This window comes from Phalaenopsis equestris, unplaced genomic scaffold, assembly GCF_001263595.1.
Source record: "Phalaenopsis equestris unplaced genomic scaffold, ASM126359v1 Scaffold000086, whole genome shotgun sequence".
NCBI lineage: Eukaryota > Viridiplantae > Streptophyta > Magnoliopsida > Asparagales > Orchidaceae > Phalaenopsis > Phalaenopsis equestris.
The window spans coordinates 99,686-114,331 of NW_018164528.1; the positions used below are offsets into that span (position 1 = coordinate 99,686).

Here is a 14,646-nt window from a genome sequence, read left to right on the forward strand (position 1 = left end):
GGTTTTGCTGGCCGCATCGAGCCAAAACCGAACCTGCCGGCCAGTGGGCAGACATGGCATCTAACGCCGTCAATTACGACGCATTGACGGTTTCTCATCCACAGATCAGTGGGCCCCTTCAGTCTGCATAGCGCCGTCACCACACAAAACGAAAAATACGTCGCGCCCTGCGCCATACCCCACGTGTTGCGGCGAGAAAAGCGAGCGACATTGCTGCAGAAGAAGATTTTTTGAGGTAAAGTTGGAGCTTGTAGAGTGCTCGTGGGAGATTTGGGCTTCGTTCTCGTGCTCGGTCTCGCCTCGAGAGGAAACGGAAGCGAATTCGGCATGTTTCGACTTCGAGTATTGATGAGGTGAAGTTAATAGGAGAGAGAGAGAGAACAGAACGGCATATGAGAAGGCGGAGCTTGGTTTGGTTATGAAGCAGAGAGGAGGAAAGGGGAGCTGAAATCGTGGGAGATCTCAGAGCAAGGTGGCTTTTGGCTTCTTGCTTTATTGAGTTTGGAATTTTATGGTCTTGCTGAACGTTTGCGAAGGATGGTGGGAGATGCTTTGTACGAGGAGCTATGGAGGGCTTGCGCGGGGCCTTTGGTCGAGATACCTCGCGTTGGAGAGAGGGTTTATTATTTTTCTCAAGGTCACATGGAGCAGGTGAGGAGTTTTTCTCTTTATCCATTCTTATCCTCTTATCTTTTCTGTGTACAATACGGGTTCTGATGGAATACTGCGTTTTATTTGGGGGTTTTCATGGGGATGTGTAGTTAGAAGCATCGACTAATCAGGAGCTGGATGAGCGGATTCCACTCTTCAATCTTCCCTCCGGAAGATCTAAAATTCTTTGTCGCGTTATAAACGTAGAGCTCAGGGTAAGATTTCTTTCTTCTCTGCTTTCCTGTTCTTAATTCCTATTCTTTAAGTTTATATTGATTTTGCAAGTTTTTAATTTCTTTAATTTCGATTTGTAATAGGCTGAGCATGAAACAGACGAAGTTTATGCACAGATCACTTTGCTTCCGGAGGCAGATGTAAGTTTCTAGCCGATATTTTGAATCTTTGGCTTTGTTTGTTGTTTTGTATACTCGCTGATTATGATTTATGAATCTGTTGAAGAGAAAATGAACTCGTTTTCCTTAATTTATACAGCAAAGCGAGCTGAGTACAGCCGATCCTTGTCTCCCAGAGCTACAGAGGCCGGTGGTTAATTCGTTTTCCAAGATTTTAACGGCCTCAGATACAAGTACGCATGGGGGGTTTTCAGTTCTCCGCCGCCATGCCAACGAGTGCCTTCCCACACTGGTTCGTTCTTTCCCCCTCCCTTTTTTTTTTTTTCTTTCAGAATTCATATTATCATTTCCTGTTTGTATGCTCGTCTGTTTCGCTTAATCTTTTATCATTTATTTTTTTCGTAATCAGGATATGTCGCAGCCAACTCCAACCCAGGAGCTGTGTGCCAAAGACCTTCATGGCTATGAATGGCGATTCAAGCACATTTTTAGAGGTAATATATAGAAGATTTTGATATGGGGATATGATTGGTGTAGATTGGCGCGGATTTGGTGGTGTTGGGGTGAATACCACTCATGCGCACATGTGAATTCCACACATGATATTTGCTCGGGCTATGGGAGCATGTTTCACCCAAAAATGACTTTTTTTTTTTTAATATTTTTTTTCCGGTTATTTCTTGTTTCTTATTATTTTCTGATCACAGGGCAACCTCGAAGGCATTTGCTCACTACTGGATGGAGTACCTTTGTCACTTCCAAGAGATTAGTGGCTGGGGATGCATTTGTTTTCTTAAGGTACTAAATTCAAAGATCATATGTGTTTGCCATGCCTTGTGCCATGAGATAAATTGCTGAATATTTGATTATTTGCTATGGTTTTAAATTCTACATCTCACTGCAAACAAAATTAGCATTTTTTCAATTTATTGAGCTGTGGAACATGTATTTGTGAGTGCCACCATCAAACCTTTGGGAATTTGACGGAAGGGAAAAAGCTGAGGATTTGTTGTGAATTTTTATTTTTAGATGAGAATTTAAAGATGGAGAAGGGTGGGTATTAGTTTTGTAAATAGGAAAGATTTATGTAGTTTTGCTGCTAAAGCTTTATATTTTGTGAGTTGTACTCCAAAGTAACGGTGATATAATTTGTGTAGAGGAGAGAATGGAGAGTTACGCGTTGGTGTTAAGCGCGCTTCTTGTCAGCAGAGCACAATTCCATCATCTGTGATCTCGTGTCAAAGCATGCATCTAGGAGTGCTTGCCACTGCATCTCATGCTGTGACGACTCAAACATTGTTCACTGTTTGCTACAAACCAAGGTTGAAATTTTTTCTTCTTAGATTTTTCTAAATTTGATTTGGAGTTTGCGTTTCTCTTTAAATGTACTGAAGTTAAATTTATTTTGGTTAATCAGAATTAGTCAGTTCATTGTTGGCGTGAACAAATATTTGGAAGCTATCAATAACAAGTTTTCTGTGGGGATGCGATTCATGATGAGATTTGAGGGAGAAGATACACCTGAAAAGAGGTAAATTTGATCATTGCTTCAGGTTTTTTGGTAACTTTATGTTTTATATTTTCCTATAAATCAAGAAATTTAGTGATTTAGCTTCATTCCTTTTATCTTAGGTACAATGGAACTATTGTTGGTGTTGGAGATATGTCTTCTCAGTGGGAAGGTTCGAAGTGGAGACAGCTAAAGGTAAGATCATAATCTCTTTCCACCTTATTATTCTTATTTCTATATACATTTTTTTCTTATGTATGCTGGAGATTTCTCATATATTTTTTCCCTGCAGGTTCAATGGGACGAACCAACCAATATTCAGCGACCTAACAGGGTTTCTCCATGGGAAATTGAGCCTTACAATCCCTTAGCGTCTAATGTCAGCGCACCACCGCCTTTGTGTACTAAGAGCAAAAGGCCCAGGCCATCTTTTGACCTCACAGACCCTTCACCTTCAGGTTGTAGAGACGTAGTAAACTAATTTTATCTTTTGTTAATTAAGATATCATGGAAGGTCAAATTTTAATTTTTATGCTTTGTTTTTGGATTGCAGATGCCTCTTCACCTTTCTGGTACTCAGCAGCTGCTCGCACATGTGATTTGGGTCCTTTATCTACTCCAGTTATATGGCCACCAAGAACAAAGGCTGCTGATAAGGGAAACAACACGATCAAAACACCAAATTTTAACAGCTGTGATAGATGGTTGAAGGAGCAGCCTTCTTCCTTCATTGCTTCAACATCTTCGTATAATGACGCCTCTCTGAAGCTATTTCAGGATGCAGCTCTGGAGACCAAGGTTACCTTTCCCAATACACACTCAATAACAAGTCAAATACTTGAGGATCCAGCCAAAAAAATGTCTTCGGGCACGGATGAATCAAAGAAATCTGAAAATTGCTCTGCCTACCGCTTATTTGGAATCAATTTGGTTAATCTCGTCAATTCTTCAGCATCTTCGACCAACAAGAAAACTGAAGCTGCAGTTATTGAGCATCCTCAAGTTCATGTAACTTCTATTGAGGAGTCAGATCAGCTTTCTGAACTATCAAAAAGTTCGAAGAGTTCAAAACTGGCTGTTCAGGTTTCTCAAAAGGAGATCCAGAGCAGAACGAGCAGTTCCACCAGAAACCGTATTAAGGTAAAATTCAGCCCATAAGCATTTGTATCCTAAGTTATTTGTGATATTCCTGACGTGTGGATTTCAAATGTTGGAGGTTCACATGCATGGAGTTGCAGTAGGCAGAGCTGTAGACCTCATGCATTTGGGAGGGTATGATGAGCTGATATCAGGGCTGGAAAAGATGTTTGAGATCAGTGGAGAGCTTTGCCAGAGAGATAAATGGGCTCTGGTGTTCACTGATGATGAGGGCGATATGATGCTTGTTGGTGATGATCCTTGGCCGTAAGTTTCCTCGAACTTACGCCCTCCTATCTGTTCGATAGTCTTGCCTGTTGTGACTCAATTTATTACTCCTGCAGGGAATTCTGTGACATGGTGAGGAAGATATACATATATCCAAGTGAGGAGGTGAAGAAACTGAATCCTAGCAAATTTCCTGAACCACCGCCTAATAATTTGAAGATGAATCAGGAGAGCGTAATTCTTCCACCTCTCTCTTCAAGACCTGGAATCTAGCTGAAAGAGAATCTTCCCAGCCTGGTATATTTCATGTTCATCTGTCTTCATCTTCGTTTTTTTTAACTGAAGATGGGTTCAAGTTTTAAGTGCTTTGAAGCAGAGTAATGTAGCAGCAACATCAGCTGCTTTGGAGCTCAAGTTTTTTTCCCCCCTTTTTGAAAAATTGAGTTTTGTGTTGTTAGATTATGATAACTTTTTTTTTGGGTTTATTAAGCATTAGTAAACCATTAACATTTCCATTAGTTTTTTGTTTTTTTTTTTCTTCAATTACAACTTTCAGAGCCATCTTATTTTGTACATATGTGATGTTGATATGAATAAAAAATCAGTGTTGGTTGTTCTGCGTCATTGTTTGTACTGGCCTGGTGTTTCTATTTTTCTTAATGCCTATTCCGTGACCTCTTCATTGTCTTCTAGCTTTTTCTGTGCTCCTTTGGAACTCTTGCCATTGGAATCATTGATTTTTTACTAACCATTTGTTAAAGAGGCAAAAAAATCCTGTTTTTGCATGGACTAGAGATAAAATGGATATTTTTCTAATAAAATTATAACTCAAGAGAATTTTTTTTTTGGTATTGTTGCATATCTTCCATCTAAATTCAAATATTCCTTGGTATAATATCTCACAGAAATTGTTATTTGTTTTTCTAGTATTGTTCAAAAAAATTATAATCCTGTTTTATGGAGTAAAAAAATTGACTGGAACAGTAAATAGGAGTGTCAATTGGGCTTGCAAGTTCAATTTTAGGAATGGTTTAAAAATTCTAACTCGAACTTGGTTTGCCTTTCAACTTGATTGACTTGAATTATGTTCATGTAATGTATCTCATGTTCGGGCAAAATTCTATTTACGAGTTAAATTTGTATTGATTTCGGGTTAGCAGGTTGAATTTGGGAGCTTGGCAAGTCAACTCGAATTTGAACCATGAAATGAAACATGTTGGGAATTTTTATACGAACATATTCAATTAACATGTCGGGTCCATTTTTGAAATTTTAAATAATTAGAGATTTTTTATTTTAAAAAATAGAATTTTAACTCAAATGTTTTGATTAATTGAAAATAAAGAATTTATTCGGTATGGATTTTAAAATGTATAGATTTATTTAGCTTAAATGTAGCACATAAACAATCAATCAATTATCAAATTATACTCGTTCAAAAGTAATTATATCATAGAGTCAAACAAGATAAAATTTTTATTACAATAGTATTTTTTTTTATCCCCAAGCACAATAGCTGAAGCTGGATATGATATTAACAAACATATTGGCTTCTTAAGTCGGAAGAAATTAAAGCATTTGACCTCCAAAAAATTCTTGTCAATAGTTTCCAAAATCCTGAAAAGAAACAAGAGAAGATGATGTAAAAGACCACGCATGAAAAAGCTTCATAACAAAAGAAAATGATTATTGAATTGATCAAGTCAGTATGAATAACTTGCTTATTAGCTTTTTTTTTATTTTCTTTTATGCTTTACTGGTAACCGTTTCCAATAACTGATTTGGAGAAAAGATAAAAATCAAGCCTATTATTTTATTAATAAAAAATTTGATTATAAAGATTTGAAGTAAAGAAACTTATAGAAAAGACACAACAAACTATAAGTGAAATGATAAAAATTGGAACTAAGAAAAGAAGGCAACTTTAACCTCATATAATATGTGTGCTTGGTCATCAAGAACACATTGCCCAAGATAAGGAGACGCCATGATGGTAGCATCATTAAAAATGGTCATTGATTGTGGTAGTGCCAACAAACATAATGAAAGATGGATTGTCATAGCGAATAGAAGGATATCTCTATCTAGTAAGTACAAAGTTCATGGCTACAAATAAAAAAGAAGAATGGTTGCAGATGGCAGGAAGAGTAGCCAGATAGTCGAGCATGTGGAAATATCATCCCAATGGATTAATTCCAGAAATCCAAAATAATAGCTCATGAATCATTTGATATTATATCAGCTGGTTATATATGTTCGAAAATTGGTTGAGTCTCAATGATAGTATCTAGACATTAATATAACTCGAACAAAAATCAAGAGATCCAACACGATCCAACAACTATTGTAGCTTAAGAAAATACATGTGATCTCCAAGGAATTGGGTGAGAACTCCAAAATCAAAATTTTATATGAATTCATTAGAACAAAAGATAAAAATTTTGCCAATGGTAGAAGCATAATTAAAAGTAAAAGCTATGTATAATAAATGGAATCATCACCTTTGTTGTTGTTGTTTTTTTTTATTTTTTCAAAAGGATCACAAAAATATAAAAATATACCAAAATGTCACAAATTGTTCATTGATTACTCGAGACCATTTAAGATATTTTTTCCTAAATTTCCTAATAAAGTTCTGTATATTTAAATGTATAAATTTTATTTTCCTTGATTTTTCATTAAAATAGTTACAATAAATAAAATAAAAATCATAAAAATGAAAATTTGTTTCTCCGAGTTCTCTAAACTTAGAGGGACTAAAAAAAAATATAAAAAGTAGTTTTTGAAACTAAATTGTATTTTTATTTAATTAATCACTAAAATCAATAAGTAATTATAGTATTCAAATATAACTCAAAAAGAATCATGAAATTTGGTCCAACTGGTTCTCTAATTTACGTGAACCTCTAATAATTTTCCTAAGGACAGAAAATTCACTTTGATTAATTAAATAAATTAATATTAATATTAAAAATTCCTATTTTTGAGTAATATTAAAAATTCCTATTTTTGAGTAAAATAATTATTAAAAATAAAATAAAAATCAGAAATCTTAATTTTACCTTTGATATTTTAATTAACCAATGAGAGGTACCAAAAAAATTTTAAAGTCATTTAAGTTGAATTTAGTGATTTATGAAGTGGGGATTTTGATGACCTAATTAAAATTTAGGCTAAGTTAAAGGGTAAATGGGTAATATAAATCATAATGAACCTTCTTAGATGTTTGAAACATAAAGGTTTAAGAGGTGGAAACCAACTCACCACTTTTCTATAACAATGATAAAATTGCAATTTTCTTAAATTATTATGACTTGGAAAGTCAACCTGACTGGATGATCCTAAGGTTGTGAGCTTGAGCTATGGAGTGATAACTTACTCATTTGAAGCCCCCATATTGATGATTAATGCAATCCTTCAATGAGAATTAAATCCACTTAATTCAATATCTTTGATTATTGCAAATTTTTCCTGACAATTTTATTTAAGGGGTTAGTAGTGAATTAAGCCTGATTTAAATTTGCTTAATGAGGTTAAGAAAAGAGAAACTAAATTAATCACTGATATCTCTAAAACACTATAAACCTCGCTTTAATCACGATCACAATATCCTTAATAATTTAAGCTTGCCCTTATGGGCACCCACTCACATAACTCTTATATCGGACGTCAAGTGAATATCTAAGTACCCCGCTCATAGGATAATCAAAACATCAAGGTTCATTGAGCAAAAGACAAATTAATTACCATTGGATATAAATTTAGCTTTATGTGAATAATTGAACAACATAATAAGTTCAAATGAACTCGAAATGGTTCAAAGTGTTTTAAAAGTTATTTAGGGTCATGCCCCGAATACTTTTATAATCTTTTGAATATTTTGAAGAACAATTGAACTTATTATTCTTTGTTCAAGAAAATAATCCTTAAAACTTTTAAGGACCCACTGAGTTTTGCCTTGGGACCTGATAATTCACCTAAATCAATAAAAATGCCCTACACTACTTATCGTACATTAATTGACCTAGTGCTCAAGAATTTAGGTTTTCTCTAAGATATTTAAATACTTGTGAGAAATTGGAGATATTTTTTTTTGCCACATATGAATCATCGGGCTTGTGTAAGTCTGAGGTCTAGGTGATTGCGGCGATGACGATAATGCTAATGTGTGCTAAACAAGGGATACGAAGTGGGATTTAGAATAGTATCTACTACCTCAAGGACCTTCAATAAGGAGAGGGGATAAGGACTGATTATACTATCCACTGACTCTTGATGAGATTGTTGCCTCCGGCACTCTTAGATTTCATGCAGTCCTAGCTCGATCAAAGTAATTAACCTGTGGGTCATACTACTTTACAAAGTACTTACAAAAATAAAATTTTTTTTGCCTGCTAAACTAAATTCTATATGCATGAAAATTAAATTAAAAATAAAAACTTATTAAATTCCACGGTTAATCACTTGGATCGAGGTTAGGACTGCCCTCCATAGATTATATGGTTGGTAGTTCTTTCTCAAGGTTGGGAAGCACACAGTCCAACCCTGAGCCCCTACCTTTACCAATGTCTTACATTTTGTTCTGATATTCCATATATGATTATGGGTTTTTTTTTACTTTCTCGTGTTTTACTATAACTCATTTTCTGACTTTTCCCATATCGGATGCTCTTGTTTACTTTCCTGTAAATTAGTCAAATTTTCTGCAAATATATTACGCTTTATGATTTTAACCATGCAGCGGTACCAAATGCTCAGGTACACATGTATATTTTATGTACTGCAATTTTTCTATTTACCTTACAACATTTTCTACCTGTATTTTTATGTAACCACGGTTGCTAATGAGAGTTCTTTGGTTTAAATGAGTTTAACAACTCGTTTAAACCAAGTAAATTCAAGAGAAAATAGAGGTATCAGAATGAGGGAACTATAGGATCCTAACTAGTGTTGCTCTAGTTAAATTGAAATCCCCACTTAAAGGACACTTGAATAAGAATAATAACAAAACCTATCACATACACTACAAGTTGTAAAACCTTAAATCTTGGAACTGTTGCTTCAAAGAGGAGTTTGGGGCTAATTTTGTGGGCAACATGACAAGAATGTATAGAAAAACAACTTCAAGAGAGCAGACGGATCTACAACAACAAACATTTCCTTAGAATTAAATAAAAAACCTTAGAATTTTGAGGTAGCTCGTCTAGTACGACATAAATCCTCAACTTATCTTTAGGCATTTGCACAGTCATGTTGTGCAATTTAAGTCATAACTCGCTTTAGACTCCAAGGTCGTCATTCATTATGACATAAACCCTCATATCTTCCAAGATATTTTTATGATTGTACCATGCAAGTGTAAGCCCTAAATAAAAAAATTGATAGTAAGAAACATCTAATAAAATTTTCTCAAAATTGAAGCCAACCCATATGATAACTTGGGAAGTCACAGAGGTTCTCCTCAGGATTCGTGACATCCTTTAGTTTTATCCCTTTGGATTCCAAAAAAAAATGTTCCTGTTTTATCTTGTCCATTTGATGTTCCTTTGTTTGACCTTTAAAACCCTAAACTTTGAGATTCTTGAAGGCAATACCTCCTTATTTAAATTGAGAGTTTTCTTACGCGATTTTGATTTTCTAAGATGTAATTATTAACTATAGGGGATTTTTTCCCTTATAGGAAACTTTGGAACCCAACTTAATATAAACCTTATCTAATCTTTCTATTAGATAGGGGAATTTGTCTGTGAACATAAAAGATTTCACAGACCAGGATAGATGTCATAAATTCTTTATTTTATTTAATTGAGCATCATTATCAAGTAATATTTCTATTCCCCATGATAGATGCATGGCTTATAGAATTGTGCTCGTTTATTTAAACTATCATATATATGAGATCGGTTTGATCTCGTATTATCAAAAATTAAAATACTAATTTTTAAATATATATATATATATATATAATATTTTCCCGTGTTGACGATTGACAACAACATTAATAGTAATAGCGAAGGGATGAATATTAGAAAAATACATGCTTTTCATCAGTTGAGACCACAAAGAAACACCTTCCTAAACCGCAGCTAAAGCTTCAATGAAGCTAATTTTCATAGAACCTTTAATGCTTCTGAACCCCAAACCACTAGAAGATGTTGGCTTGCATAGTTTACACCAACTCTTCCAATGAATTTTATATTCTTTACCATCCCACAAGTAATTATTAAACATATTTTCCATCCTCTTGCCAATAATAGTAGGAATTTTTCATAACTTGCAGAGTATATAATGGTATAGATGTAAGAATACTCTTTAAAAGAGTAATTTTACCTCCAGAAGAAAGAATACAATTATCTTTAGAAAGACTTCTCTTCCAAATTTTATCCATCATTTTATCAAACAAATGATTTCTTCTTTTGCTTTTATCAAGTAAAAACCAAAAGAGACGAAGATTAAGAGTTTATAATCTTGTTCACATTGTGCAAAGGTGGTGATTAAGGCCCCAAAGTCTAAAATTACCACTTTACCTTTGGGGCACTTCACCTCATAACTCATTAAACACAACTCAAATGACTTTGAGGGTTTAAAGTGTCATATCCATGAGGTAATTATAATGTTAGAGGAGAACATGTGAACCTCTCAAAATTTTAATTTAATTTTTTAATTTAATTAAAGATAATTATTTAAATTTAGAAAATAGGATTTTCAAAAGTTGATTTGTTTAACTTTTCAAAATGAAGTTTTTATTTATGAGAAAATGATTAAAGATTTTCTTATGTCAGAGAAATACTTAAGCAAAATTTCATGGTCTTTTGAATTAATTTATTATAATTATTTTAATGGGAGAATAAGAAAAATTCACTTTTAAGCCTTTAAAAATTATTTTTAATTCATGGAAAATTAGGAAAAATTTTTCAAAGGATTCTAAGTGATCAGGGAGCAATTTGGCACATTTTGAAGTATTTTAGTGTTTTTGAGATTTTTAATTATTTTACTTATTTTAAATTTAAAAGAAGACTAAAAAATCAAGTACTTTACCAAAATAACTTTTATTTTTTTAAGTGGCCCTGATCACAAGAAACTCAAAAAACCAATTTTCAAAATTTTTTCAAGTGTATTTAATTTATTATAATTATTTTTGTATAAAAATACAAGGTTCCTTAGATAATCCATTTTAATACTTGAACTTAATCAAATAACTTTCAAATTTTTACAGTGAATAAATATGATTTTTATGAACAATGCGGGATTGATTTTGTTAATTTTTTATAAGTATATAATTTATAAAAATTAATACAAGATATTCATATTTAATTAAATATAGAAATTTGTAGGATAATTCAAAGCATCGTGATATTTTTTCTAGAATTATTTAACTATGGGAAACCTATTAAAATTATTCCCATAATTTTCCAAATGATATTTTGATTTATATAATTAAAATAGCTAAAATGGTCACCTTAGCTTGAAAATTAGTGACAGGAGCATAAGAATGTTCTCTGACCTAGGAAAAATCAGAAGTCATAGTCTCTGTCATGAGAAACAAACCCTCAAAATTTTAAGCCATGGTGAGCAATGTTTATTCATGGATAATTAAAAGACCACAGAGAGTATTTAATTCATTAAAAATCAAGGAGTAAGAAAATAATTTTTATTTTTAGTCCACATTATTCTCCTATGTCCACATTGCAAGAGGGTATTTTTCTTTTATTTTTATGATTTTTCTAGAGAATGATATGAATTTTTGAAGTTTAAGCATTTATTTTTCTAGAGAATATGATTTTTCTAGAGAATGATATGAATTTTTGAAGTTTAAGCATTTAAAATAATTCAAAAATCCCTATTTTTCTATTTATCCAATGCGGCGCCAACTCATCTTACGACAGCTCCGAACTCACACGCGGCGCGCTCTCATTTGGCAATGCCATCCACTTCAGCTGCTACACGGCCCACAGTTCATGCACTATCAGCTCGTCCGACTTGATCTCCTCCGTTGGTTGGATACATGTGCAATCGGACGGCTCTCCATTATCGTCCCTAATTGACTTAACCCGTAAGACGTTCACACTAAAACCTTAAGATCTCGAGCTAGACTCTATATGGTTAATCAAGTATGCAATCAAGTCATTACAAATGGAGAATCAAAATAAGCTAGGATTAGGGTTGAGGTTCAATATCTTTGTCTGAGAAGGGAGGCCTCAATCAAATGGTTGTGGTAGCTTCAATTGGACCCAACGAACCTCTGGATGAAGTCTCAAGCCTTGGTGAATTGTCTAGGTATGAATTTGATCAAGCTCAATTTCATGTATTGGTCTATAGCTGGTTAGAGGCTGTTTGAGAGGGGGCTTTTGTGGGGAATCAACTTCTTTCACTGTGAGGATGGTGTGTGCACAATTAATTGGAGTTTGGTTCACTGTGGAGGTGTAGAGAGATTTATCCTGGTTTTGGGGAAAATTTCTGTGAAGAAATTGGCTCTGTAGTGTGGCTATCAGTGGTTGAGAGCAAGGGGATTACACTTGGGATGGCTTAGAGAAGCTCTGGTGAGATTTTGGTAGAGTTTCCTTAAAATTCCAAGAACTATCTTCCTTGGCGTGGAGAGTGGCCGTGGAGAGCTTCATTTAAAGCCATGGCTGTCTGGTGGAGCTCAGGGCTTGGAGTTGGGTGTTAAAGCTTGTTGAGGTGGAGGGAAGGAAAGCTCTAATGTCCAATGGGAGTGAGCCAAGTCATGGAAGTTCAATTTTGGGTTTTTGTCATTTAGGGCTCCCTTAGGGTGGCTATTTTCGATGGCTGAGGAGGTGGTTGGCCAGAGTATGGCACTTCTTGGCTCAGGGAGGCCAGGGAGTTGCTAATGATGATTAACTCCTAAGGGTAAGTGATGATGAAGGAGATATTTCAAGTTTAGGCCAATATGGGGTGAAATCCCTTAAATTAAGGGACTGTTGGTCCATATCTCATCTTGGCTGGTCTAGGTGGGTTTAGCCTGGTCCATAGGGTGTATTTGGTGGCTGTGGAGTCATTAATTTGTTGGCTTATACACGATTAAGTTAATTTTTGTGCATGGGTTTAACTTGGGTCCAAATGGCTAAAAGTTGGGATTGGGTTTCGCTAGCCATGATTTTGAGCCCAATTAATTGATCAACATTGTGTAGATACATTGTGTAGTGAGCCCAATTAATTGATCAACATTGTGTAGATGATTGTCATGAAGATTTTTGGTAAAGGATTGAAGTAATTTTAAGGTCAATTGGGAGCTCAATTTGAAGGATTTTGGGATTTTGGTCAATTTGGGCATGTTGGACTAGACTTGGGTCTAGGTTGGGCTAAGTCCAAATTGATGGTTGAAAATGGTCTATAGGAATATCATGAAGAATTTTCAACACAAATTGGGTGTGAATTTTGTAGTTAGGACATTCAATCTGGTGGAATTTGGAGACATAGCCAATTTAGGGCAAATTTGGAGACTTTCAGACTTGGGTTAAAATTAAGTGAAATTGAGGCTTGTCCAAGGTCAATTGAAGGTCCAATTGGATGTGTAGGATTGTTATGAAGAGTTTAAGATTCAAATTGGGGCAAATTGAGTCGGCTATGTGGTTCAGTTAGGTAAGATTAGGTCATAGGGCCAAAATTGGTGTTTTAGTTCATTTTTCTCTCTTTTATTTTAAAGGGAGTCGTCAGCCTGTCGATCGTTGTATACTTCCCTTTTCCAAATAAGTCTCTTTCGGGTCATGTTGATGGCCTGAAGAAGAGGGGAACCGAAAAAGATGGATATACGATAAAATGACAGACAAGAGAAAACACAAAACGTGGAGAGATTACGTACGGTAGACCTCGCAAGGATAGGTTAAGAGTGTCCACCCAAACAAGATCGGGCAAAAGCACCTTAAATTGATATCTGCAAAAGAATACATACATAGGCTACCCATAACCAGAGATTCAGGTGTAGGTCCCTGTTCTGGGGCCATGAGTGCTCCTAAGGGGACGCATCCCACTTAGTTAATTAAATTTTAAGGGTTGCCCAAGAAAACTTTTGATCGAAAGAGGTTTTACTTACCTGAAAAATGACAACTAGCACGGGGTCGTCAAGGAAGGTTATCTCGCAAGGGGAATGTCCCGATGCTTCAAAGCTCTTGCTAAACCACGGGGCGAGAAGTGACTCTCTCGTGGTCCCCATATAGATAGCGTACTCATCAGCATACAGAACCTACGAAATAACTGTACCATCCCAACGGGAAGTCTCAATAGTCAAAGCACATTCGAACCGTAAGGGCAGAGGACAAATCGTCGTATCCCGAACGGGCAGCAGCTCATCAGTCGTCAGGCCGCCGGGATGATTCCAATGAAGGAAAAAGAAGAGACAAGGCTCAATGAAGGTGGGCAAAAAGTAAGTAAGAGTGGTCCTAAGAGGTAGAGGTAACTGGGTCGGGGTACCACAGACCCGTCATCCCAAGCCACTAGGACCCTAGGTCTACCTGGTCGTGAAGGTAATCGACCCAACACAACCTGGGATCCCCGGTCAGCAATCCCTGAATTGCGTCGTCCACGGGAACTCCAGTAGCCCTAAGGTCAAAAGAACGAAACTCTATCCTATGACTATCGACTGGAACTTCAAGAGGTGGGACTTATACCTGCCGAAGTGTTCATGTCGAAGTGGCAAGAATGCCTCAAGAAAGAAAGAGAAGTAGAGGTTCATCTACAAAGCTGGAAACTCTCCCAACAAAAGGACTTATACCCTGTCTAGGTCGGGGAGCCTTCTAACATCCTAGGCGC

The 14,646-nt window shown here is 35.4% G+C and overlaps 1 protein-coding gene across 1 annotated transcript; it reads left to right on the plus strand.

Moving 5' to 3' along the window:
• The first annotated feature begins 226 nt into the window (after nt 1–226).
• Nucleotides 227–4,503, plus strand: LOC110019905 (auxin response factor 11-like). The gene is made up of 13 exons (XM_020717772.1): nt 227–651; nt 762–866; nt 969–1,025; nt 1,144–1,296; nt 1,414–1,498; nt 1,712–1,802; nt 2,162–2,326; nt 2,422–2,535; nt 2,637–2,709; nt 2,807–2,972; nt 3,068–3,654; nt 3,731–3,918; nt 3,996–4,503. Exons 1-13 carry the CDS (start codon nt 538–540, stop codon nt 4,150–4,152), a joined length of 2,055 nt encoding a protein of 684 aa, XP_020573431.1. The 5' UTR covers nt 227–537; the 3' UTR covers nt 4,153–4,503.
• Nucleotides 4,504–14,646: the final 10,143 nt, after the last annotated feature.